Here is a 26,520-nt window from a genome sequence, read left to right on the forward strand (position 1 = left end):
TGGCATCATATATCTGTTAAAATCTCATTTTGTCTGATTTGGATATGGATGCAGACACCTCATATCCACACGTCCACATGCATGGGACCTGAGTGCTGTAGAATTTGTATATAGATATATATGTGTAATTTTAAGGAGCCCTGGTGGCGCAGTGGTTACAGTGATCAACTGCTAACCAAAAGGTCGGCAGTTCAAAACCACCAGCAGCAGCTCCTTGGGAGGAAGATGTGGTGATCTGCTTCCGTGGAGATTTACAGCTTGGAAACCCTGTGGGGTCGCTATGGGTCAAGATTGGCTTGATGGCAGTGGGTGGGTGGGTGGGATGTGTAATTTTAGAAAGTAGGTTATTTAACAGTATTTTTTTTTACTAATTATTTCATGAAAATGAAAATATGTGTAATACTATTACTAATAATAAATTATTTAAGGAAGAAGTTATGTGGTACCTTTAACTATTTATTCTTTTTTTTTTTTTTCCTGTTTAAAGATATTTACACGAATTCTGAGAAGCTTGAACCTCCCAGTGGGAAGCAGTCAAGTATTGGTCCCAAGATTTTTAACAAATGCTTATGATATAGGACACGCTGTAATATGGATTACTGCCATGATGGTTTGTAACGCATTGTTTGTTTTATGCAGTTCATCTAAATTTTGTGTTAATCATAAAAGAATTCTGCGTAATCACCTAAGTCCATATGAGTGACTTTGTTTGTCCCTGGGATATTTTCTGATGTAGTACGTTCATGTTTATCAGACCCAGAATGTGTTAATTATAAATTTCCTTACTCCAATGACCTAAAAAACAGAGTCAAAATTATAAGAGTTTTGAGGGATTCAGAATGTCTTAACAATTTTCACGGACCAGGAAGCAGATTCAGAAATAAAAGGCCTTTCCCAAGGTCCCGCGGATAATGGTAAAGGTGAGAGTAGAACTCGGGGTTCCGTACGTGCTCCGTAATCCAGTTACTCGTTCAGTGTTGGTGTCCACATGAAGCATGGCGCTCAGCACAGAGCTCGTGAACAGAGTCATGTTAGCGCGTGAAGTGTGAAGGTGACGTTGTTGCTGTCGTTGGAGGAAAGCAAGCTTAGGTTTCAGCGTCGTCTTTCAAATAAGAACACGGGAACAACTTCACGCTGTAATTGTTTGAGTTGTTGATACGGTGATTCTGCACCTGTCTCTTCCCGCATTATTGTGTTTCATGTTGTCTTGTTTCTGGGAGAGGCAGAATGGTTGCTAGAAGCTTAGCTCTTCAATGTCATCGTAAGAAAAGAAAACAAAAGAGATTCTGGCTACCCCTCTCTTTGCCGTTTCAAAATTTTGCTGTGTTGTTGTGCAGTCCTTACAGCCTTGTTGAGCAGTTGGCCTGTTCTCGGTGGAGGTGCTAGGTGAGGAACCGTGAACATGGATCTCACTTGAGCAGGAGGACATGTTTCTAATGTAACTTGATAGTCTGTCTTTGGCCTCTGCTGTTTCTTGAGATGAGATTATCATGAGACCAATACGATACAAGGTGTTCAAGGCCTAGCTGTAGTCCTTTACCCCAGGGCTGTTCAACTTGATGAGCTGAAAGCTAGCTTTTCCCTGTTGTTTTTCTCCCAGGTTGTGTTTGTTGTACTTTAATCATTTAGAGGTAATCATAAAATATTTGAATGCATTTAATGTGAATCTGCCCTCCATTTCCTTCAGTTGAGTCGTTTAAGAAATGCTTTGTACGCCTAATGTTATACCACTCTTGATTATTTTAAGACCATAATCTAGTGGCAAGTTTAGTTTTCAAGTTATTTGACTGCAAAACAGTAAAATATACTGCTTTTCCAGGTTTAAATATAGTCTTTTCAATTTCCTAATTTGGCTTAAGTACATGTCCTTATTTTTAGTAGAATGTTTTGAATTGATTTGAATAAACTCTGTTTTGTTGATTTTTGTCAGCAGGATGAATATGAATCAAGTTAGAGATTTACATGTAGGCTTGAGTCTGTTGGCCCTTCATTTTTACAGAATATCATGGCTATATTATTTTATTTTATTTTTATCTCGACAGGGTGGACCAAGTAAGCTAGTGCAAAAACACCTGGCTGGTTTATTTAACAGCATCACATCTTTTTACCATCCTTCAAATAATGGGCGCTGGCTGGTAAGTATTTTACTGATGTAAAGATTCATAATTGAGTAAAGATGAAGGCCCTTAACCCAAAAAAGCCCGTACCAAATTATAATTTTTCTGTCCTTCATGAAAGCTTTAAGTATATGTAAGTGATAAAGTTCAGATTAAGTTACTGTGTTCTTAGAACTTCTATACAGAAATATTGGTGTGGTAGCAAATGCCACAAAAGCATGTTGTTGTTGTTGTTTTTTAATTGCTAGATTAAATGGCTTTTCATATAATGGAAGATTTATGTGGTGCTAGAAACTCTTTTAAAACTGAAATTTGAAACTCATTTATTATGAGGAATCAGCGTTTTGTTATACCAAGTTATGCTATGCAGGCCTTTATTGTGAAATGATAACTGTTATTTTTAAAATCTTTACTTGGGAGGCTAGAGAGGAACCGTGAATATCTGTGTGGGAAAGTTGAGCCTACCTGAACTTCTTGCTTCTGTGTTCCCAGAACAAGTTAATGAAACTACTTCAGAGGTTGCCAAATAGCGTCGTTAGAAGATTGCATCGTGAGAGATACAAGAAGCCTTCTTGGTTAACCCCTGTGCCTGACAGCCATAAGCTCACTGATGAAGATGTTACGGACTTTGTACAGTGCATTATTCAGCCCGTCCTCTTGGCTATGTTCAGCAAAACCGGTAGTCTGGAAGCAGCCCAGGCTCTCCAGAATCTTGCTCTCATGAGACCCGAGTTAGTAATACCCCCTGTACTTGAAAGGTAAGTGGAGCTTTACGTGTTCTGTTGAAGCCTCAGCCACATCTGGGCTGTCCTGGTTCTCTCTTCTCTCTAGTGTTCTCTTCTGTTTGGGTCTCTCTCTTTTTTTTTTTTTCCCTCATCTGGTGCTGCCGCCTGCTACTTCAGTGCTTATTCCTGTTCCTGCAGAATTGAGGTGTTTTTACTTCATGACTGGTAACTTGGTAAAATTTTATGAGGGAGAGAAGAAATTGAAATGAAGTGGATAATAAAATAAGTATTTTGGATTATTTGTGCATTTTAGTTACCCACTTTTTTGCTCATAAATTAAGATTTGGCTGTTAGGGTTTTGTTTCATTTTTATCAAAATACAAGTATCATGAAATATTGATTACATGGAAGTGAATAAAAAAGTATTTTATTTTAATAATTTTATAGAATCAGTGATACAATAGAAAAATGATCTTTATTCTAACATATCATCTTAGGTTTGTTGTTTTCACAGTGTACGTTTTGTTCGTTTTGTTCTGTATGTTGAAACAGTAATGCAAAGCTCTGTATTTGCCTAGTCACTGTCACATATAGGCCTAGGGTGCTTCTCGAGAGAGAGCTACTCAGTTCTTTTTAATGTTCAAGAGCAGATTTGTTGTTTGTTTATCCTTGGTATAAATCCCCTTTTTTCCCATGTACTATCTAATGAAGTGTCCCCTATTTCCTTCTCTGTAAGGTTTTCTGTTATACCTTATGGACCTTTAGCTTCCTCTGCTGTCTGAACTTGGGCCTTTTGGTTTCTCTCTAATTGTATTTGTCAAAAGGGAAAGGTAGAACAGTAGTTTTTAGAGCCTGGAAGAATCTAGTAATTTGAGTTCCTTAAAACTCAGATTTGCCCAGAGTCCTTAGTGGCAGAATTCAGAACACAGCCTGTTTTCTGACTGGGTGTTGAGACAGGAGTAAGTTCGTACTGCTCGTATTTACTTTGGGAAGAGTACCCTGTTAAAGATCTTGATCAAAATCAGGTTCGTTTCTCGATTACCTGTGTGCTGTGTCACCCTGTCCTCACTGCCATACGTAGTTGGTTGTACCTCACATCCCAGCCTCTCGCTGACAGATGATTGGGGAATGTTGTAGACATCTTTGGCACTGACCCTCTTCCAGCACATTGAGCTTCATCAGGAGATGGAGTGGGGAAGGCAGCCAGCTTCCCCTCTGCCTCTGTCCCCCGTATTCTGGGCTCCTTGGCCTCCATTGGGTAACAGTGGGTACAGTTGATGGCAGGTGCTACGAAGCTCCCCGGCTCTCCTCTTACTCTCTGAGGAGGCACTTCAGCTGTTGGCAAACTTTGAAGTTTGGTCTGTCGTGGTGTGTATCACTTTGCCTTTGTTCTGCTTTATTTCCGTGTTTTTCAACTGATGAATTGTGAGTAGTGAGAGAAGTTTTTAGTAGAAGGAACAAAGCTTATAGATACAAATGTCCGTCACATTTTTCTTTAGTCCCCATTTTTTGGAAAAATTTAATGTCAGCGTATTGAGTAATGTATGCTTGGTCCGGATAAATATTTTATTGACAAAATTGACAACTCAGTGACATTTGTTGAGATTCCTTCAGTTGTAACTTTGTGGTGTTTAGATTTGGCATGACAAGTTTTTCAAAGTTTTTTTTTTTTAATAGAAGCATTAAGTCTTTTTAAAAAGTGAAAGTATAGGAAAAAGTTAAGTACTTTGTTTTGCGCATTTCTTAAAGACGGCCTCTGCTAAAGAATTTGACGCGTTTTGTCTTTTAAAATAAGCATAGATTTTTTTGTTGTTTGTTCTGTTTATCCCTGGTATGAACCCTCTTTTCTTCCTACGTACCATCTGATGAAACTTCCCTTTTGTTTATTTACCTTCTCTGTATAAGCAGCATCTAAGATGACCGCATAGCATTTAATGTTCTTTATTTACCTCAGTTTACTGAACCATTTTTTAATGTTTTTAAGCATATAGGTCATTTCTGCGTTTCTTCCTTCATCATTATAATACTTATACACGCCTGGAGCTTTTTCCACTTTACACCCCCCCCCTCCCGCCCCCATAGGCTAGATTCTCGGAAGTAAAATCAGGAGAATGTATGTTTTGGGCTCTTAAATAATTAGTGATCAGAGATCACATTTGTGTTGTATTCTTCCCAGTTCACTCCAGTGTAGGAATATTCTCATGTTTCAGATAGTTGATTCTGTTTATTTTATACTTTGAAAAAGACTTGTATTTTTAAATTGCAAAATTTCAGCATTTTAATAGGGTTGTTTCTCCTATAAAAGGGAAAAGTGGAGAAGTTGTAAGTTATTATTTCCAAATTCTAATGGTGACCGTTAGATGAAATGCAGCCTGGAATATTCAGCGTATCTGGACTTAAGATGAGTGTAATGTGGAGTAAGATGGCTGAAGTCATGCAGACGTGGTGGGACGTGTGTGGAGGAGGTGGCAGGAGGTTAGAAGGAGCAGTGGTCTCTGCTTTCTTTCCCTTTATGTATTAGTTGTCTTAACTTTAACAGCAAACTTACACTCCCAGCACTCTGTTAACTACAAACCTGTGTGCCCAAATGCAGCTGAGAAATGTAGTATATTTAACGTATTGTGTATGCCTATCTGTGGTGAAGGTCAGTTCTTAAAAATCCTTTTTTCCACTTGCAGAACATATCCTGCACTCGAGACGTTAACAGAACCTCACCAGCTCACCGCCACTCTAAGTTGTGTGATCGGGGTAGCCCGCAGTTTGGTGTCAGGGGGCAGGTGGTTTCCTGAAGGTCCCACACACATGCTACCTCTGTTGATGAGAGCGCTCCCTGGGGTGGATCCAAATGACTTCAGTAAATGCATGGTGAGCACATTTGTGATTCTCTTGTATTTCAGTTGTAATTGTGCACGGACACCTGTCTAATTTTGAAATGCTCTTGAGAACATGGTTCAACATAAAATCTGTTAATGGTCACAGAACGGTATCTGTAGTTGCCTAAGTTTAGATCTGTGAACCGCTGATCTATAGCACAGCTTCCTTAGTAAGAACTTTGCCGTAACCTATAGGCATGTAATGACAATACTGTCCTGTATGAAAAGCTCATTTCATATTTACTATTTCTTGTTTAAGGAGAGGTGTTAAACCTCATTGTGTGTGATCACTTGGCCCTCCCCTCGCTGCGCTGGTGTGCAGGGAGTGTGAGGAAAAGCTAGAGCTGAAAGCCAGAGCTTGCTTGGGTACCTGTCTTCCCCTTCCCTCTTCTCTAATTTCTGCGTTTGCGTTTTTATTTAGCCTTAATTTATGTTACATTTTCAGATGTGAAGCAGAATAACTTCTCAGCAACAGAAGATTGGAGAATGTTGTGCTTAGAACTCTCAATAAGAAAGGCTTAAAAAAAATTTTTTTTTAAGCTAATTGTATGAGAAGAAATTTAGCATATCTTCACTGCTAAAGCAGCAGCTAGTTGATTGTGAGAAACCTTAAGAAGTCCAATTCTAGGTGAAAGTTTTCCAGAATGGTTGTTACAGGATTTCCCTCAAAATAATGTATTGAGTGCTTCCTTGGTATTCTTGTGTTTTTGAACTAGAACTGTGAACTGTGTAGTAAACGTGGACCATTCTGTGCGTCTTCCCACAGATCACATTCCAGTTTATAGCAACATTTTCCACTCTGGTGCCTTTAGTAGATTGTTCTTCTGTACTACAAGAAAGAGATGACCTCACAGAAGTAAGGATGCTTTCTGCTTATAAAAGGGCTAACCGAGTTCTAAGTCCTGTTTGTATTATAGTAACATTTAATAGCTTAAACACAATTTTGGATAGGTGCTAACTAAGTAAAATCACTGTTTTGTGACCAGAATGGTGTAAACGCAGTGCCAGGCCCACGTTGGTAAAACAGTCCGCAGAGCACCTATCGTGCGAGGTGGTGTCAGAAATAGTCCGTTTTTGTAAATAACTGACGCCCAGAGGTGTATTTCAGTTTTCTGTCACTTTAGTGGTCAAGCAGAGGGGTGGTGTTTTTCTTTTCCATGTTCTTGTGTTAGGAATAAATCTGTCCAGGGATTGGCATCTGATGGAGAGAAATTTGATTCATTACTGTCTGGTCCTTTAGAACTGTTTTCTTTACAGCAAGCTTGTTATATCCTGGGTCATGTGGATGTTCAGGTAGTGAGAGATCACCCTTTACACACATACCAGCAGGTCGAAAACTGGAATTGATAGTAAAAATGGCTGCTAAACTTCTGATTTTGACCCTTGTAAAATACGTTAATTAATTCTCACTTGGGTTCCTGGGAAGTAGTGTAGTCAGTTGTCCTAGACTGAGTATGTAATTATGGTGGTGTTTCTCACAGTACCCAGTATAGCAATTTAATCTTAGATTTATTTTGTAGACTATAACAATGATTTTTGTGAGTTCAGAGAACAAGATCAAAGGTCATTTGTAACCTTTCTCCACACTGGGATGTTACAGGTGGAACGAGAGCTTTGTTCAGCCACAGCTGAGTTTGAAGATTTTGTCTTACAGTTTATGGACAGGTGAGCAAGTAGCCCAAACCTGCCCTTCACCTGACACTTGGAAACATGACTGGCCTGTCCCAGCAACCTTAATCGCTATGCATTTCAGCCCTTTTGTGAACCAGTTATTTTCTGCTTTGAATTGTTTGTGTTGGTACCGTGTGTTTCCATTAATGGAAGCATGTGGAATCACTGAGTGTGTCTTGAGTGTTTGGTAGGCAGTATGGATTTTTTTTTCTTGCCCCCTCCCACAAGCCTCCCCTAAGGGTTTAGTGGTGCATATGAAGTACCACTAATTATACCCCAGAGTCCTCACCAGGGTCTGTTTGTCGTATACGTAACAAATAAAATTTTTCACAATTTCTGCTTTTCCTATCAAAAATTCAGACACCTCATACAGTACCCTGTAAAAAGAGTAATTTGCAGCACACGTCCATTTCTTCAGTGTCATATAGTCATAAAGGCCCCTGCCAGGTGGCAGCACACACTGTCAGTTGTACAGCAGCTTCCCGATAAACCCCAGAGGCAGAAAAAGTGCTTGGTCCCTAAAGGTGCCCTGAGGGTTCACTTTTATTTATTACCCGAGGGCAGTGCTTGTAAAGTTATGGAAGGACAGTTGGTTTGTGGGCCAGGTAGAGATTAAGCAGCCCTCACTGAATATCCATCCATGACAGGAGAGACTAATCACAAATGTTAAACCTTTTTTCAGTTGCTGAACATTGTGCTCTCTTTGGTTACTTAGATGCTTTGGACTTATAGAAAGTAGCACATTGGAGCAGACAAGAGAAGAGACAGAGACTGAGAAGATGACCCACCTGGAGAGTCTGGTTGAGTTAGGTCTGTCTTCCACGTTTAGTACAATCCTCACGCAGTGTTCCAAAGAAATATTTACGGTAAGAGGGCATTGCTGCAATAAATTAAACTTGAATTTTGTAGTTTTAGTTGATATTTTAAAGTTGAACCGCAGGTTTAAAGTTTGTGTATCACGCCAGTGTGTCCTTTCTGTTTATACTAAAGTTTGAAAAGGGTGTATTTTTAAAACTCACAGTAAATATGATTATTTGGGAGAGAAGTCTTAGAAATTGTTTATGCCATCACCTGATAAAAATTAAATCCTAAATATAGCAACCTGGCAAACTGTGATGGATTGGAAATATTTGTCCTTATAGGGTATTTTTGAACATTTATTCAGCATTGGTCGATACCTGTTACGTACAGTATAGTTTTGAAGGCTGTACTTTATTTCCATTTTTGTATCTTTACCTGTCGTTTGAGATTATCTCTGTTTAATATGTTTATCCTGATTACAAGCTAAACTGTTTTCTTAAAGACTTAATATTACAGTGCATACAGTATTTATAAGATTACATTAGTATAGAGAAATGAACCTAAATAATCTCTCGATTAACAGAAATCTTTCGAAGAGAGTTATTTGTAATTTTTAGCATTGTTGGCCTAGGTCTAGAAATCATACTTGCATTCAGCAGTTAAGTTAGAATTCTGTGACATGATAGGATTTAATTTTACCATTAAATGGGATGCTTCAAGCCTTTTTAGGGTAGGAATGGCGCAGTGGTTAAGCACTCAGCTGCTAACCGCGAAAGGTCAGGGGTTTGAGCCCACCAGCCGCTCTGAGGGAGAAAGTTGTGGCAGTCTGCTTCCCTAAAGATTCCAGGCTTGGAAACCCTACAGGGCAGTCTTACACTGTCCCGTGGGGTCACTATGAGGCAAAATTGACTCGATGTCAATGGGATAGATGTGTCTGGTTTGTAGTTGTCAGGATGACAAACTGTAGACGTCAGACATTCCTCCCAAGTCCTCTTATTACAGTGGATTAGCCAGAACATTACGGTCTTGATTACATTTGCTTCCAACCAGCTGTAATTTTGTGTGGGGTCATTTCTGTAGCAAATAGAATTTTGTTCCTCAGATGTTTTGCTCAGGTTAGGATCTTGTGTGTTAAACCTGAATCTAACATTATTAAGCAAATTGTTAAAAACTTGGATGGCTTAGTCTTTCTGCCACTTTGTTTTTTTCTTCCACAAGATGTTTCATTTTCTGAAGAACACTGATCAGGTGTTTTCATTTCTTATGTATCTTAACAGGTGGCCCTTCAGAAGGTTTTTAATTTTTCTGTTTCACATATTTTTGAAACAAGAGTCGCAGGCCGCATGGTGGCAGACATGTGCCGCGCCGCCGTCAAGGTAAGCTTGTACCTCTCGACTGATGAATTAATAGAACAACAACTAAAACGTTGATGCGGCTCATTATCTCAGATGTGCTTGTTGTATGTAACTGCTGATAGGACTGACTTGTCACTGAGAATGGAGCTAGTGTGTTTTGTGACACTTCTATCTGTACGAATGTTTTTCAGTGCTGCCCAGAGGAGTCTTTGAAGCTGTTTGTCCCCCACTGCTGCAGCGTTATAACTCAGCTGACAATGAGTAAGTCATAAAAATGGTATTCTGTTTTTACAATTTTAGGTAGAAAAAAATTTTCTTGGTTTCCACAACTCAATGCAGCTAGGTCCCATAAGGTATGCAGTATTTCTGTTAGGCAGTTTGGAGTAAATCACTCCAAAAAAAAAGTCTCATGCAGGTTGGCAGGTAGCTTAGAAATTTTACTTTATTAAATTAATATTTCCATACCTACAAGAATCATCCAGAGGTTGCCTTAAAAAATATCAGTTATTTTGTAACACATAGGATGGCAGAAGTCCTGGTCGGTGTGTTGGTTTTCCTTAAAATTGAGTTTCTGCCTCTAGAGGGCATCCGGCTTCACGAACAGTCTCCCTAGAAGAGGCTTTTCTCAGCTAAATAAGTAACTGTAAATCCGCTTGCTGTCAAGTTGATCCTGACCCGCGGTGACCCCACGTGGCTCAGAGGAGAACTGTGCTCCCTAGGGTCTTCAACGGCTGGCTTTTTGATGTGTTTGGCTGCAAACGTAATTTTTTGCTCCTCTTGCCGCTTGTAGATGATGATGTGTTGAATGAAGAAGAGCTAGATAAGGAGCTACTGTGGAACCTTCAGCTCTTGTCTGAGGTAGTACAAACCTTTGGAATGAAAAACTTTTATTTGAAAATGTTGACTTGATTTGAGAGTTTATCTTTTTTTCTGACAAACGGACTTTAAAACTGAATGAAAAGCTGTAAAATGTTTTCAAGATTTCTTGATGTGACAGCAGAAACTCAGAGTATCTCGTTCTCGCATTATCAAGGAGTGTAGTAATTGCCTGGTTGCTTCACATTCACCAATCTACTTGACTGAGTTTTTACTGATTAATTCTGATATGGATAACTCAATTAAAAGTTTATCAGACTTGGGAATTCATTTTTGCTGTCTACACTCTTAGTTTGGTCATCTAACTTCAGCTTCCTTTACGGCTAATTCGGAACCAGATGACAGAAAGACTCACTCATGTCTCATTACAGAGGTACAGACTTTCTTAAACTGGGCCGTTGACTATAGCATATGAGAGCCTAAATTCAGAAAAAGTGTTTTGATTTTAAAAAAGAAGAAATTCTTAGAGCATAGTTAAAATGACAATGCTAAAACAAGTTACAGTTGTTTTAAGAAACGCTTATCATTACAGTCTCCTTTCGTGGCAGAACGTTGAACTTTTTAACGTGATTTAATGATTCTTGATCTTTTAACTGAAGTAACTGTTTTCTTCCTGTTTTTCAGATTACTCGAGTAGATGGGAAGAAGCTGCTTCCTTATAGGGAGCAGCTTGTGAAGATTCTCCAGAGAGCCCTACATTTAACCTGCAAGCAGGGCTACACTCTGTCATGTAACCTCCTGCATCATCTTCTCCGCTCCACTACCCTCATCTACCCTACGGAGTACTGCAGTGTGCCAGGTGGCTTCAACAAGCCCCTTTCTGAGTATTTCCCTATCAAGGCAAGTAGTTCCAGTCATTTAAGATTCAAGGATATGTTGGTTCTTTTTCTGAAGGATTTAAAGTGTCCATGTGTATGTTTTTCCCCCATCTTGTATATAAAAATGTTGGTTCTTTGTTTTTAAAATCGCTGATTAAAACTGTTATTTTGTTGAGTTAAACTTGGAAGTGTGCACCATAGTGCTGGTTTTCTGTTTGCATGTGGAGCGACATGGAATGCTGTATCTAACCTCTGTACAGTCAGCCCTCAGTATCTGCAGGTTCTGTATTTGTGAATTTACCTGCTCTCTAAAAATGATTTGTAGGCCCCAAATCCATGCTCGTGGTGCTTCCGCGGTCTTTCTTGGACGCCCACAGGGCAGTGAATAATTGGAGCCGCCTGGCTGTGGTCAGACAAGGCAGTGCTCTGCCTTGTTTTAGCTCTCACTGTAAACAAGTGTCCTTTTCTTTGCAGTCTATGTGGTGACACTGTTTTGAATTTTTTGTGCTTTTTCTTGGCGATTCTGCAGTTTAAAAGCGCCCCCAAGTGTAGTTTTGAAGCACCGCCTAGTGTTCTTAAGCACAAGGAGGCTGCAGTGTGCCTTGCAGAGAAAGTACGTGTTAGATAAGTTTTGTTCAAGCATGAGTTAAACAGTTCAGCGTGGAACACGCAGAAAGGCATGTACGTGGGGCCGTTCTGTAGGTGAGGCCGCGCCTGAAACGACTACAGTAGCGTCTCTAGAATGTGATGGAGCCGCGGAGGAGATGGAAAAGCAGCTCAGTCTGTGGATTCGTGAGATGATGACCAATGAAAAACTGTAGTGAACAGCATTGTTGTGAGGCTGAAAGCCAATAAAAAATTTACAGTTCACGGTACCCAGGGTCAGGAAAACGTTAAACTCTTCTTGGCTAGTGTCTTATTATAAAGAAAAACTGCACGTAATGAATTCTTTGTTAAAAATATATGTATTAAGTGAAGTGTCTTTTAAAAGAACATAAAATAAGGGTACGTATTGATCAGTTAATGAAAATACCGTCTCCCGGGAACCTAGGCCTGCGTTTCCCCTAGGAGCAGTGCCTCAGTATTCACTAGTTCAGGGTACGCAGTGCCTTTAAAGAACATGACTACCGCAAATAAAGAAAATCGACCAATGTCATTTTTGTCTAAATAGCCTCATGTAAGTCTGTCATCGCTCTTAGAGTGAATGCACGTTCGAGTGACTCTGGAGGGAGACTTTACAAAAGTACATAATGAAGGGGTATTTATTACTTACTTGTTAGCTTAGCTTTGCATTATTTATCTATTTCCTTTAAGCCTTTAAACAGTGTGTATCTGTGATTTTCAGATTTCTCAACTTGCTGAACAGTTGTCTTTCTTACCTAGGACTGGGGTAAGCCAGGGGACCTATGGAACCTGGGAATCCAGTGGCATGCTCCTTCTTCGGAAGAAGTGGCTTTTGCCTTCTATCTGTTGGACTCCTTCCTTCAGCCTGAGCTCATCAAACTGGAGCATTGTGGGAATGGAGAACTCGAGATGTCTAGGTTAGCGCTCTTTTATAGTCAATCCATGTCATTCAGTTGCAGACTAAAATAATGCTTTGTACCTTTTCCCCGAATTTGTGGCATATCTGAAGAATTGATATTGAATATGTTTTGAATGTCTGCCATAAATGTACTTGGAAGACTAGTTAATGTAATGTATAACAACGGCAAATTTGTCATCGTATTTTAAGCACTTAAAATAGGAAAACTAAGTTCTTTCCTAGTTTGTTTTTAGTACCTTCTGCTTAGCAGTTTTCACTTTTGCGTCTTTTGGGAACTGTGTCAGTATACCAGCACCTTTGGAAAGAAAAATGCCTGTTTTTCTACACCCACCTTAGCGATTTCCTTTTAGTAATTCATAGTATTGGCATTGATGTTAGAGAACTATCCCTACGAGATTTTTTTTCCCCTATCCTATGGGGATTCAACAGGAAATTTATTCGAAACTATTAGACTTCAATAGTTTGAATCTTGAGAGTTCCTGAAACCATGGTAAGAAGATTACCATGTAGTAATTTCAGTAAATAGATCCAATAGGAACAGGCTCGAAAGGAGGAAGCTGATCAGCCAGTGTGGACTGTGCAGTACTCGGAACTGCTTTTCGTGTAGTAAGTTTTTCCTAGGTCTTTTTTAAGAGATGGAAGAAGCTGAGAGGCCTCCTTTAGCACTGTTTTCGTTAGCAGTGGCAGTCTTTGGTAGGGTCTGCCTCAAAAAGGGCAAGGAATTGTTCTTAGTTGTGATTAATTATTCAGAGCCTGTTTAAATTTGAGCAGGGCTAGTATGACCAATATAGGAGCCCTCGTGGCACGGTGGTTAAGCGCTCGGCTGCTAACCGAAAGATCAGTGGTTCGAATCCACCAGCCACTCCTTGGAAACCCTATGGAGCAGTCCTACTCTGCCCAGATGAGTCGGAATTGACTGGACAGCAACGGGTTTGGCTTTTTTTTCTTTCAGTTTATTAAGTAGATAAGCTGAAGACATTGGCCATTTCTTTGCCTTATTCTGTATGTCTGCACTTGCTACAAGTTTCTGTACTTCGCCCTAGATTCTAGGGGGCTTGTTAGATAACAACTAGGATTCTTCTAAAATATGAAAATATATTTTATCGTTTCTAGAGATGATGTCCTGCAGAGCCTGACTATAGTGCACAACTGTTTAATTGGCTCAGGGAACCTCCTACCTCCGTTGAAAGGAGAGCCGGTTACTCACCTGTAAGTAGAGATAAGTACTTTACGTCTCGCCTCCTGCCGATTGGCCGTTTGGCATGTATCTTAAGTCTTAGTCACTTAATGAGTCACTGGTTTTGTTGCTGTTTTTTTGTTTTATTTTGTTTTTTATCATTTTAACCTTTTTATTTGTCATTATTAGGCCAAAAATATCTGAGGCATAATTTAGGCCTGTAACTTCTTAAAGGCTTTATTCAGATTTTCATGTGGTACCAGGATAGAATAACTTAAACGTTAATTGATTTAAAAATGTCAGCTTAGAAACATTAAGATTCTCTGTTAATTCACTGAGCTAATATAAACATTCTTTTTAAAACAGTAAAAACACTACCTTCATCTGCAGTCAGTGTTGATTTAGGATTTTGTAATCAAAAAAAGCTGGCGTTTTTAAAGTAAGTTTGTTCAGTGTTCTTCATTATGATTTTTAACTCTTCAGATTTACTGAGTTGCTAGGATGTTTAATCTTCAGAGTATTATTTTGAATGAATATCTGGATTTAATCCATTTTTGGTGCTGCCATTTATGCTGAAGAGCCAGGTTTAAATGAACCCGGCAGTGTGTGGCAACGTCAGCGCGTTTAGTGAGTACAGACAGACGGCAGTTTCAGTCTACCATCCTAGGTGATTTTGTCTCTCCTTCAACCTCTCATTGCTGAGTAAGTTAATAAAAATCACACAAAAATGTTTATCCCCCCTTCCTGGGCCCCCTCAAAAATTAAAGGGGAAATTATTTGCAGATTTTGCAACAGAAATCTTAAAAAGCTTCAAGGAGTGGTTTAAAAATGTGGCTTGCTTGTCCTCCCCATATTTCCCATTATTGTTTGAAGTTGTACCTTTCTGGAATTCTTAGTTCATTCTAAAAACTGTTTATAGGCAGTGATTGTTTATTAGGCTTAAGAGTGGGAAAGTAGGATCATTTCCGATAAGGAAATCTGTTTGAAGTTTTTACCCAGGTATTTCCTAAGTTCTTCTTAAAGAAATTTTGTTTTTCATCAGGTTATAGTTTGATGTAAGAGCAATGTAGCCAAAGTCCATTGGTGTGAAGACAGATCGGTTAATATTTTAAAAAGAGAGACCTCCAGAAATTGTTTGGGCTTCCTGATGATCTTAACGGTGTGTCAAACAGTCAGAGCTTGACCCTTTCGTGACATTCCAAGAACCTGTTTCATTCATGATAGACTTAACGCATCAGTAAATTGACTTCTGCTTGAAGGTGTTGACGACGAGAATTGTGGTCATTTAATCCAAGAGCCAAAGGATATACCTTGGATGTATGTAAATTAGAATCTTTTTAAGTACTGAATGGTCATTACAGTCCACTGCTGAAGAGTCAGCTAAGAAGGCTGAAGGATGTCCCTTGCAGTTTTTGTTAGCATGTGGCCACATTTATGGTACAAGTGCTATAATAATGCAGCAGAGTCACCACGTGCTCCAGGGCAAAAAGTTCCACATATTTGACTTTTATAAAATAAGGAAAACAGCCTATTATGAGAATTTTATGAATACTGTAGGAATAGGTTGTAGCGTACGTTACTATTTATTACAGGCTGTAAAATTATCCTGAGTATTCTTTGTATGCTTTTACTAGAAAAGTTGAAAAAGAAAGAATTTTAGACTGAAAAGCTTTGTGCCTTAGGTAGAATTTTTACTTTTAGAGTGAAAACTTAACGTAATCAAAATAATTAAATAACTTAAAGTGTAATAATATATAATTTAATACGTAGAGTGTATAGTATCTATCAACCAAAAAACCAAACCCACTGCCTTTCGAGTCAATTCCGACTCACAGCGACCCTACAGGACAGAGTAGAACTGCCCCATAGGGTTTCCAAGGAGCGCTGGGTGGGTTTGAACTGCGGACCTTTTGGTTAGCAGCCATAGCACTTAACCACTATGCCACCAGGGTTTCCGTATAATATATACAAAGTATATAATACATATACTGTGTATAAAAAAATACGTATATTTTAATGTGTTTTTTAAGTATAAACGGTAATGTATTTTATAGTTATTAAAATGCAGTAAAACATGAAAACAGATCATTTTAATCACCGAGCACATGTGTTTTTAGGGTTCTTTATACTTATTTGCACATGTGCAGGGTAGCAATTATATAAAGTAAAATAAGGATGAACGAGTAGCTCTTAGCCTTTGAATTGTCAAAAGCAAGAGTTAATGAAGCCCACCTGTAGCTTTTAGGTAGTTAACAGAATCCTTCCCCTGAAGACCAGTTACTGTGTGGTGTCACCTTCATCTGAAGAGTGTGACTTTCTACGCATATTTTTTATGTATAACATTTTCTTTTTTTTTCCAGATAATAGTTCTTACAAAAGTATCAAAATAAAACAGCCATTTATATTTCTAAAATGCTTTTATTCTGACGTAAATCAGTGATTGTTAAAATCTCCTAAATTGATTTGAAGAAACTAATAAAATAATTTCAAATGATGGCTCCACTGTTATGTGATATGAAAGACATGAACTTACCTACTTATTTTTAAGATGATCCAGAAAAGTATGTCCGATTTTCGTATGTATAGTTTTTCCACTGCCTACTGGCATGAAAAGAGTACCTGTAGCTTGGTTCACAGAGATCATCGTCGGGTCAGCGTGAAACTGGTGCAGGAAAAGAAAACTTTGTTAGGATGTTAGTTACTCCGTAGGAAATAGAGTGAAACGTACTAGGTACAGAGGCCTGAAGATCGACTCCTGAAAGATCACAGTGATTGAGAACCCACTACGAGTGGGAACTGGTTTGGCTTTTTCTTTATACCCGGTGAGAGAGCAAAGGAAACACGGCGTTGTGCAGAGTGCTTTAATGTAATGCCTGCGATACCTGGGGAAGTCTATCTCGGTCATAACAGTGCAGCAGTGGTGTTATGGGACGTTGGGCATTTTCTGAAATACCCACACCAGTTTTGGGAAGCACATAGTGACTTAAGCTAATCTTCTTAAAATTTAAATTTCTGTTATGTAAATTCTGATTAGGTAAAATATTTTAGCTGCTATAATTTTTTGTTGTTGTTAGATTAGCCAGTCTTAAGTTTGCCTTATGCATGTATTAATAGTATTTATCTCCTGGAAAATTTCTGTGATGTGATGAGAAACTAGAAGCTTACTAGTTTATTCCTGAGTTTCCTGTAAGATAACCTAATTTCTAATATTGTGTATTCGGTTTTAAAATTTCATTGTTCAGAGAAATTGTTGCTAAATGTGAAAACCAGCTTTTTGTGCTATGTGATTAGAGACTCATAAAAAGTAGAAAACTCAGCTGAGTTGTTTGTCCCGAGTATAAAAGTAAATCATATACCAAATGGTATCCACGTTGTGGTTTTGGTCTTTGGACATAAAGGGTTACTAAGATGAATAGCCTATACATTCTGTAAACTTTATTGTTTCAAAGGATGTGTAAAATAAGGTCCTGAGGGTAATGAAGAGTCAGTATTTTTTAGTTTAGTGAAAATTAAAGCAATTCAAATTTTAACAATTTTGCCAGATGCCATAGGTTGCTGAATTAGACTTAGAACAAGTTAAAGTGAGACCTCACTCTTTTTCTCTATGAACCTCTTGTTAATGGTGTAAGAGAAATATTGGTGGCATAGTTTATTAGTTCTGCTTTTATAGATGTGGAAGTTGGACGATGTTTTTCTAGGGTCACAGGAATTTTGGACACTTGGCCTTTAGTCCTGAAATTGCCTTTAATTTCTCCTTTTGCAGTCCACTTAATATAGTCTTCTAGATTAACCAGCTATGACAGGATACAGAACACTTAACATCTAAAAAAAAAAAAAAAAATAGGGCTACTCAAGGTAGAGGAGCCATCTTCTATCTCAAATATTTCTTCTTTGTGCCCCTTTCCCCTGCTGGGTCTGTGAACTCATTCTTAGTTAAAGCATTCTCAGGACCTCAGCTTTTATTAACTTTCCGCTCAGAAAATCCATAGGTAAGGCCTAAGGGAGAGACGGTTTCATTGATGTGTGAAAGGATATGTTGCTATGCGATGAGGGCAGGGCTAGCTAACCTCTCTTGGCACCTCCAGGGAACTTCCCAGCTCCGCTGGGGGAGCTGCACACAGGACAGGAAACGCTTAGCCCTCCACGGTGAGTAACCCTGCTTTCTCCTTCTTTCACCTTCAACTGTTTTCATTGATACTTAACAGCTTGTGTGTCAGACACAGAAAGAGTCCCTGTGCTCAGAGTTATTTTTAAACCTAGCCCTATGTAAGATTTCTCTTAGCAACTCTCTGTTCACGTGGGAGTGTTAAGAGCCAGCTTTCATTTGTGTTCACAGCCATTATTGATACCTAGGATTGAACTGGATAATAGGACACAGAAATAGACCACGTGCCCTTTGTGAAAAGCTTATAACCCTGAAGGTGGAAAATAACAAACAAAGAACCCATTCATTGGTGGCTTGGATTTTCGATCTGTATTTTTTTACTCGGAAGGGTAGGATGTTCTTTCGCTATACATGGAAAGAATTTTCTGTTTATTGTTCGCAGCTGCCTCATGACAATTCACCTGCCTTCATTTGCATATTTAATTTGTATTACATATTTTGTTTTTATGTTGTTAGTCATTTTTCTCTTTTCCACCATCCTTTCCTACCAGTGATTATACACACACTTCTGATCTAATCAAATCCAAAGAAGATTGCCACCTAGTGGTACAAATAACAGAGTTGCGAAAAACTCAGGTTTTCTTTTAATGGCACAAATGGAGTCCCTGGGTGGTGCAAAGGTTAAGCGCTCCACTACTAGCCGAGAGGTTGGCAGTTTGAACACAGCGGAGGCACCTCAGAGGACAGGCCTGGCGATCTGCTTCCGGAAGGTCACTGCCTTGAGAACCCTGTGGAGCAGCTCTGCTGTGCACACACGGGGTCGCCACGAGTCGGAATCTACTTGACAACAACTAACGTTACACATTCGGTGGCCTAGTATACCTAGGAGCTATGAAGCTAAGAACATTGTTGAATAGATGGTATCACTTATAATATGTTGTGCTGGGGTCATTTTTCAGAATTTTATCTAGTTCCTGAAGTCAGATATTATAGGATGGGCCAGTGGATGAGTCAAGTGACTTTCACAGGGGCGAGGGATGGTATTTGATTTAAGTTATAGATGGCTGCTCTAGCTTTTAACCAGAGTACATACAGATCTATAAATGTTTGATAGCACTCAAGTCTGTTCAACTAAGATTGTGTACATAACTAGTGATTATAAGATACTCGTAAATATCAGAGTGCACACATAGACCTCTAGGGTTTGTAGTCAAAGGTAACAATCACACAGCCTCACTTGGGTAATAGAGAAGTCTTTTAGAAAATGTTTACTGTAAATATTTATTTACACTTGCTGAGAGAGATTCAATGTAAAACATGTTAATTCAGTAGTTTGATTAATTTGTAGTAAATAAGAGATCAAATTAAAGCTGCATCTTAGGTAAATAAGCATAAAAGGAATTTGTTGTGGATGCGAAGAAATAAAAGGGAAATATGTATCTAACCAGATACCTTCTATGTATTTTAGAGATGTGGAAGATATATTTTTAAAATAGAGTAAAAACCAAACCACCTTTATTTAATTGCATTACTGAATATTTAAAAATCTTATACTGGTTGGTATTTTTTTAAAAAATAGTTACAATAAGTGATAATATTTCTTAAATCTTCTGATAGAAAAGCAATTCAGAGCAACATGAATTTTAAAAATCAGCATCAAGGCTCTTAAGTGAGACTTGTTTTCGATCGTTATTACTCTGAGATTTGAGGGTTACTGGAGCTGGAAGTGCACATAACAAAAACATTTCAAATCCCCAACTTAGAGTCGTTTTTGCTTGGTAGTTTTATGTTTTTGTTGCAGAGAATAATTTACTACAGGGCTTGCTGTTTTTCTGTTATTTGGAAGAGTAATGTGACAGTAATTAGAAGTCATTCGTGATTCAACATAATATGGAACTAGGTATGGACCGGGTAAGGTACGATTGTCTTCCTGCTTCAGCAGGCCACCCCTGTTTATAGAGCAGGCTGGAGACACGTGCTCCCATGTGACAGCTTGTGCCGAGTACCTGCCTGCTCTCCCAGGGAAAGGTGTGACAGGCTTAGCTTGTTAGCGTTGGAGCATGGGCGTTTTTTCTTTAGTAGTGAAGTCCGATCTCAGTAGAGATGTATGACTCCCCTTGAAGTTTATTACAGAGGAATCTGATCTTATTTGTACTAACTGGATTCTGGGTAAATACATATGTTTCAGTCATACACAGTTTTACAGGATGCCCAGTTCGCAAGCTGTTGCTGAAGGTTGAAGCTTGATGTAATGAAAGCCAAATTCTAAGAGGAATTTGAAGTTGAACTTGAAAGTCTCTGAAAAAGCAAATTAGCAGCATATACAGTAAAACCTGTGAATGCCAGGTGGAACCCGTGTAAGGCGGAAACCTGTCAGAGAAGGAAAACTCAAATATTTCCCACTAATAGAGAGCGATAGAAAAGTGGTAAGACTGTTCCCTGCATCCTGTCAAAGATGGAAAACATGAGAGACTCAGAAACACAAGGCAGTCACATCGAGTTCGGCTCTCACAGGTTTCACTCTACTGTGCAGCCTTCAAAGGAGCTTTGAAGTAAATTAGTGTTTATACTCAATAAGCTTAGTTTTGGAACGTGAGGAAGTGTGGTTGCTGTCATAAGCATTGGAATATAGCGGGGAACACGGTTAAATTGTTGGTGTTTTAGTAATCATAGTGTTATTACCTGTTATTTAGCCAAATCCCAGAATCCTTCAGGCAGAGATAATCCATTTAAGTCAACTACTTTTTTGTAAGATACAATATAGACATGGAGTATATTGGTTTAAAATAATGTTTTCTTCATTACAAGCGCTGTGTAGTTCATGCATGGTGAGTAATGATAGAATTTCTATTCATTATTAATGAGCCCTGTGTTTCCTCCTCCTTGAAAGTGTCATCAGTTGAATTTCATCTTTTAAAAATGTTGAAAATTGGAGTACATTTTAGATCTCAGGTCTACAGGTTTATATTCTCATACAAAATCCGCCTTTACATACCTAAAAATGACTTCAGTTCTTGAACGAGCTTAACTAGCTGGGTCAGGCTCTGGTAACAATTCTTTGTGGAGGATCTTTCATTAAGAAATGTAGTGCTTTTATATCTGAATATCTTCAGAAAGAGTGCTAGTACGGTGCAGGTGTTAGGAGAGAGATTTTGGCTATTTTAAGAAGAAGGGTCACGATTACCTAAAGAAGCCTGTCCGCTTTATTTGCGTCAGTAAAAGTTGACTGAATTTTATGTCTAGTTTTAGTTACAATTATGATGCCATTATAAAGCCAACTTTTCTTTGCATAAATATATAAATGTTTGTCATCAAATTGAATTTTTCATATTTGAATATTAAATACCAATATTATGTTCCTTTGAGAGGTGAATTTTTTCCCCTAAAGTCATTAAAGTTAACATTTTCTTTGTTTAGGATGAATAATATTGTTTTTATTGAAACAGATAGCATTAATCTCCAGAAGGATAGAGTAAAGAATTGAAGTATTGAAGATGGGAGCTCTGTTTGTTAGAGAACATCATCATGTTTGTTTTAATTTAAATGTTTCAACAATGAGACTTTCCCCCCAATCCTTTTTGTTAGTATTATCAATAAATGCAAGCACTTTTGTTTTTATACAGGGTACCAACTATGGTGTCCTTGGAAGAGACAAAGCTGTATACTGGACTTGAATATGGTATGTGAACCCTAATCTGAAATAAGCCTGTGTGGAGTAATTTTTGTCAGTTACTCTGCAGGTGTTAAAAGAGGAGTTTTATCTTTACTGTTTTCCAGGTCTCTTTTTGATATATAAAATGAATACATTTTTCTCTGAATTTTATTTATTTTGTTGTTGTCGTTGAGAATTTACACAGCAAAACATTTCAGCAGCTGGTGCTCACCTTATTTTGTTGTTGGCGGTGGTGAGGATATACACAGCGAAACGTACGCTGATTGACCCACCTCTGCGTGTGCAGTTCAGTGACGCTGATGGCGTTCTTTGAGCCATGCCGCCATTCTCACTCTCCTTTTCTGAGCCGTTCCTCCGTCGTCAGCATAAACTCACTGCCCCCAAGGTCTTCCTGTCTAATCTTTCAAGTTGCTGTTGTCACTTCGATACCATGTAGATGGTTCTTAAAAGAACATAATGCTCAAGGCCGACCTTTTTTACTAGTAAAGCTAAACTGTGGTTTTAAGATGACTTCAGGAGTTTATTTTTGGTTTAAGGTTTAAAGATCATCTCATTGCAGTAGTTTCAGGGGTTCATCCACCTTCCGTGGCTCTGGAAAGCTTAGTGTCTATGAGAATTTTAAATTCTGTTCTGCATTTTTGCCCTTTTGATCAGGATTTTTCTATGGAATCTTTGATTAAAATGTTCACTAATTATAGCCAGGCACTATCCAGTTCTTATGGCCTCATGGAAAAGGAAGCAATTGTTCATGGATAAAATAAGTGTTAACACAACAATCATGCTTTTTCTGAAAAAACCAGAAAATTGTTGTATAAAGTATAGCCATCCAAAGAGAGGAGGTGGGTCAGTGAATACTTGAACGCTTTCTACCTGTAGAGACAGCCTTTCATATATCGCAGTGTGCGTTTATGTTTAGAATTCCTTTAATACTGGTGTGTCGTAGTTCGTGTGAATGTCACTGTTACAACCACTCTGTGTTCTGACTATCTTTGTATCTAACTGTTGTATTGAATTATATTTCCTGTTAATATCTGTGTAAGACATTTTCTTGTGTTAACATTCTGAATCTAATGTTAATAGACATTTAGCACAAGTCTGCAGTGATGGATTAATGCTGGAGTGAGTTCCACACATCAGCCGCTAGGGTGTAATTTTGATTTGGGTCACCCATAACTGATTATGGAACTTGTGCATTTACGATCTCTCACTAGTGATTTTCCCCCCTTTCCTGTTGAGTCAGCTCCGAAGCAGGGCAGCCCCGTGTGTGTCGTAGCAGAACTGAGCTCCAAAGGGTTTTCAGTGGCCGGTTTTTAGGGTTGGGTTGCCAGACCTGTCTTCTGAGGCACCTCTGGGTGGACTCAAACTTCCAACCTTTGTGCTAGCAGTCGAGCTCCTTAACTGTGCCACCCAGGGACTCTTAACTACTCATTAGAGACTCTGAAGTACAGGTTGTCCCTGACTTACGACGGGGTTCCACTCCGACAGCTGTGTTATAAGTCAGTTCTGTTGTAAGTCAAATACCTCTTTTTGTTTGTTTTCATTATTATTGCCTTTTATTACCATTATCTGTATAAATTGATATTTATTTGCCTTTGAACATGTGTGAGTGAACATCTGAAAATAATAACATCAGCAGATTACGTGCTGCAACATTGTATGTAGTTCGTAGTAACGATAAGGGGAAAAAAAAAAACAGACTGACATAGTGCGGGGTAACGGTAACATGAATATGTCCTAAATCGGGGACTGCCTTATCGGCAAAGATGTTTTATTTCTTCCTCTACCTCTTGCCTCCCCCACCTTCCTGTTCAATAGAGTTTTATAAGCAGGTCACTGTAAATGTGACGGGTTTCAGAAGTTATACAGTACCATGCCCACCCATCACTAATCCAACTAGGATAAAAGCAGATCCACCTCCCCCGACGCTTTATCCCTGAATATAAACGTCAGTGATCTGGAGTCTAAAATGCCTCTTCTCTCTCTGTCTCTATTAAAAGATCTATCCAGAGAGAACTACCGAGAAACAATTGCTAGGGTCATAAGGAAACTCCTCAGTAAGTACATATATGCATTTAACTTATTTTTATAAGTATCCTATCCTATAGTTTATGTGCTTTTTACTTGTCAACATTTTAGATTCTAATGATGAGGATATGGGGCAGTTTTTTAAACTAATGGTAATTTTTATTTTTACAGTAATTCAGAATATTTTAACCAAAATTCCTTCTTTTCTCTTATTATAGACTACATACTTGATAATTCAGAAGATGACACCAAATCATTGTTTCTTATCATAAAGGTACAGTTGGCATTTGATAGTTGCATAGTTAGTAGTAGGATTGGGGTTAACTTGATGACTAGTAAATAAAATTTGCAAATTCTTTAATGGCAGATTATTGGAGACCTTTTGCAGTTCCAAGGATCTCATAAGCATGAGTTTGACTCCCGGTGGAAAAGCTTTAACCTAGTAAAGAAGTCCATGGAAAATAGGGTCAGTATTTTTACCTGAAAACTCTGAATTAAATTTTTGAAAGAATGTGTATAGTATTGACGTAACCACCTGATCTGGGGATTGCTCAGCATACAAAGTTTCTCTGTAAGTAAAAATAGTAGATTTTTAAGTGTAAAGGCTAAAAATAAAAACATCAGGGTATGATCAAAGGGTTCCTAGAGAAAAGTGTGCCTTTTGATCAAGCCTTAGCTTATGTCTTCTCCTCTCATGTCAGTTTCTGCGAGAGCCCCGAGCCTCCGTGGCATTGGTAGGATGATGGGTAGACAGGTGCGTGTGGGCGGCAGCATTCCGGCTGTGGGGACCGTGGCGGGAGGCGTAGACTAGGTTGTTTATGGTTTAGTTTGTCAGAAGAAATTGCTTCAGTTTTATATTCAGCAGTAGAGGAGCCATTAAAGGTTCTTTCCTAGATCTGATTTGAATATTGGAAATACCAATTGGACATTATTGAAAAGATCTGCCACCCTTGTGAAAAATAAGCACTGAGAGATTGAACCTGGCTGCAGGGAGGGTAGTTAAACTATGACAGGTGAAAAAGCACGGCTTGAGTCATGTCATTGGCATTCCCATGGAGGTAAGAAGGTGTTTTTAAAAGGTAGAATATGGAGACTTGATGACTGATGAGATACAGGTGTGTAAAGGAACAATCTTTTTGTCCTAGGTGTCTGCCTTTGGTGGCTCGATGGAAGAGTATTGGGGAAAAGAGGAGGACTTAAAATAATTTTTTTTATACTTCTTTTTTTAGTAATTTTTATTGTGCTTTAAGTGAAAGTTTATAAATTAAGTCAGTCTCTCACACAAAAACCCATATACACCTTGCTACACACTCCCAGTTACTCTCCCCCAATAAGACAGCCCACTCTCTCCCTCCCCTCTTTTCATGTCTATTTCGCCAGCTTCTAACCCCCTCCCCCTTCTCATCTCCCCTCCAGGCAGGAGATGCCAATGTAGTCTCAAGTGTCCACCTGATAAAATAATTTTTTAAAAATAAAATATATAGAATCACCTTGAAAAGCTGTTCAGGCAGAAAATTTAACAGTCTTGGAACTTTCTTAGTGAGCTGTTTTTGTTCTTTCAGAATTTGACCTGAAAAACCAACTCCTCTGCTGTCTCACACACAGATCTGTTAATAGAAACTTTCAAAGAGAAAGAAACAGTGTATTGGATGGGCCATTTATTTATTTTATTCTACTATTAGCAATAACGTGAATTGAAGTAGTGTGTGTGTGTATATATATATATTAAGTAGTATGTTTTAATGTAGGCCTGATTGATGGCTTTAGAATGAATGAAATGCCACCACCCCACCCCCCACAAGCCTTTTGGGGACTGAGTTTTCATTAAGGGATCCGGAGAATCCATGGTCAGTCATTGAGGGAAAACCTCGAGGTGTTCGCTCCTTTGTTTTCCAGCTCCATGGGCAGAAACAGCACATCCGAGCACTGTTGATTGACAGGGTGATGTTACAACATGAGGTAAATATCATTTTCAGTCATGATGGCTTTTTAAAATGCCAGTTTCCAGATGTATATGTAATTCTTTGTGTTCTTATTTCATATTTAAGTGAATTTTAGTAAACATTTTGAGATTCGGTTTGTATTATTTTGTTTTCTTAGCTCCGAACACTAACTGTAGAGGGTTGTGAATACAAAAAAATACACCAGGATATGATCAGAGATCTGCTTCGTTTATCTACAAGTTCATACAGTCAGGTAAGGCTTATCCAGATGTGCCCCACCACCTCAGTTTTATCGTATGTCATCTGAACATCACAATTTTAACAGATCTAAGAAGTAAGAAAACCAGAACCAAAAGCTTATCTCACATTGGCAGAGAAAACACCTTTCAAATTGCAAATACATGCAAGCTAATTTTGTTAGTCTTTTTAAATATCTATTTCTGCTGTTCTTAATTGCTTCTCAGAAGAAAAAAATTTTTAATTTAAAAAATGATCGCTTGAGCTAATGCAATGTTGTTGCCATTTAATTAAGGCAGATTTTGAAGGCCTGCCTGACTGTGATGGCCATGTAACATGTAATACTGCCTAGGCATTGTGCTTGGGTGTCAGGAAGCTGCTACCATATGAATTGTGAGGTTCGTCCTTTAAAGTATAGTCTAGGACCAGGAGATTACCTCTAAGTACAGAGAACCAGAAAAAGTACGAGATTCACATACAATTATTCTATTTTTATAAAATAATGCACATTAGATAACAAATCTCTAACCCACAGATTCTTCTGAAATAATGTTTAAAAGAGTTAGAAATACGTACAGTGT

General features: G+C 38.5%; 1 protein-coding gene across 4 annotated transcripts in view; it reads left to right on the forward strand.

Annotated features, from left to right (window-relative positions):
* PSME4 (proteasome activator subunit 4) overlaps positions 1–26,520 on the forward strand; it is a 97,069-nt gene that overhangs the window by 33,231 nt on the left and 37,318 nt on the right. For 3 of the 4 annotated variants that reach the window (XM_064277088.1, XM_064277090.1, XM_064277092.1), the window contains exons 8-26: positions 488–610; positions 2,043–2,135; positions 2,610–2,875; positions 5,521–5,707; positions 6,482–6,571; positions 7,316–7,380; positions 8,102–8,252; positions 9,465–9,563; positions 9,734–9,803; positions 10,333–10,400; positions 11,043–11,258; positions 12,620–12,777; positions 13,893–13,988; positions 21,685–21,740; positions 23,732–23,788; positions 23,978–24,033; positions 24,127–24,225; positions 25,656–25,718; positions 25,860–25,955. In XM_064277088.1, the coding sequence (XP_064133158.1) occupies positions 488–610; positions 2,043–2,135; positions 2,610–2,875; positions 5,521–5,707; positions 6,482–6,571; positions 7,316–7,380; positions 8,102–8,252; positions 9,465–9,563; positions 9,734–9,803; positions 10,333–10,400; positions 11,043–11,258; positions 12,620–12,777; positions 13,893–13,988; positions 21,685–21,740; positions 23,732–23,788; positions 23,978–24,033; positions 24,127–24,225; positions 25,656–25,718; positions 25,860–25,955 (2,109 nt within the window). The remainder of the gene's footprint in view (positions 1–487; positions 611–2,042; positions 2,136–2,609; positions 2,876–5,520; positions 5,708–6,481; positions 6,572–7,315; positions 7,381–8,101; positions 8,253–9,464; positions 9,564–9,733; positions 9,804–10,332; positions 10,401–11,042; positions 11,259–12,619; positions 12,778–13,892; positions 13,989–21,684; positions 21,741–23,731; positions 23,789–23,977; positions 24,034–24,126; positions 24,226–25,655; positions 25,719–25,859; positions 25,956–26,520) is intronic. The other variant, XM_064277091.1, reaches the window with a different exon arrangement.

Source organism: Loxodonta africana, chromosome 26 (assembly GCF_030014295.1).
Source record: "Loxodonta africana isolate mLoxAfr1 chromosome 26, mLoxAfr1.hap2, whole genome shotgun sequence".
In the NCBI taxonomy this organism is placed as follows: domain Eukaryota; kingdom Metazoa; phylum Chordata; class Mammalia; order Proboscidea; family Elephantidae; genus Loxodonta; species Loxodonta africana.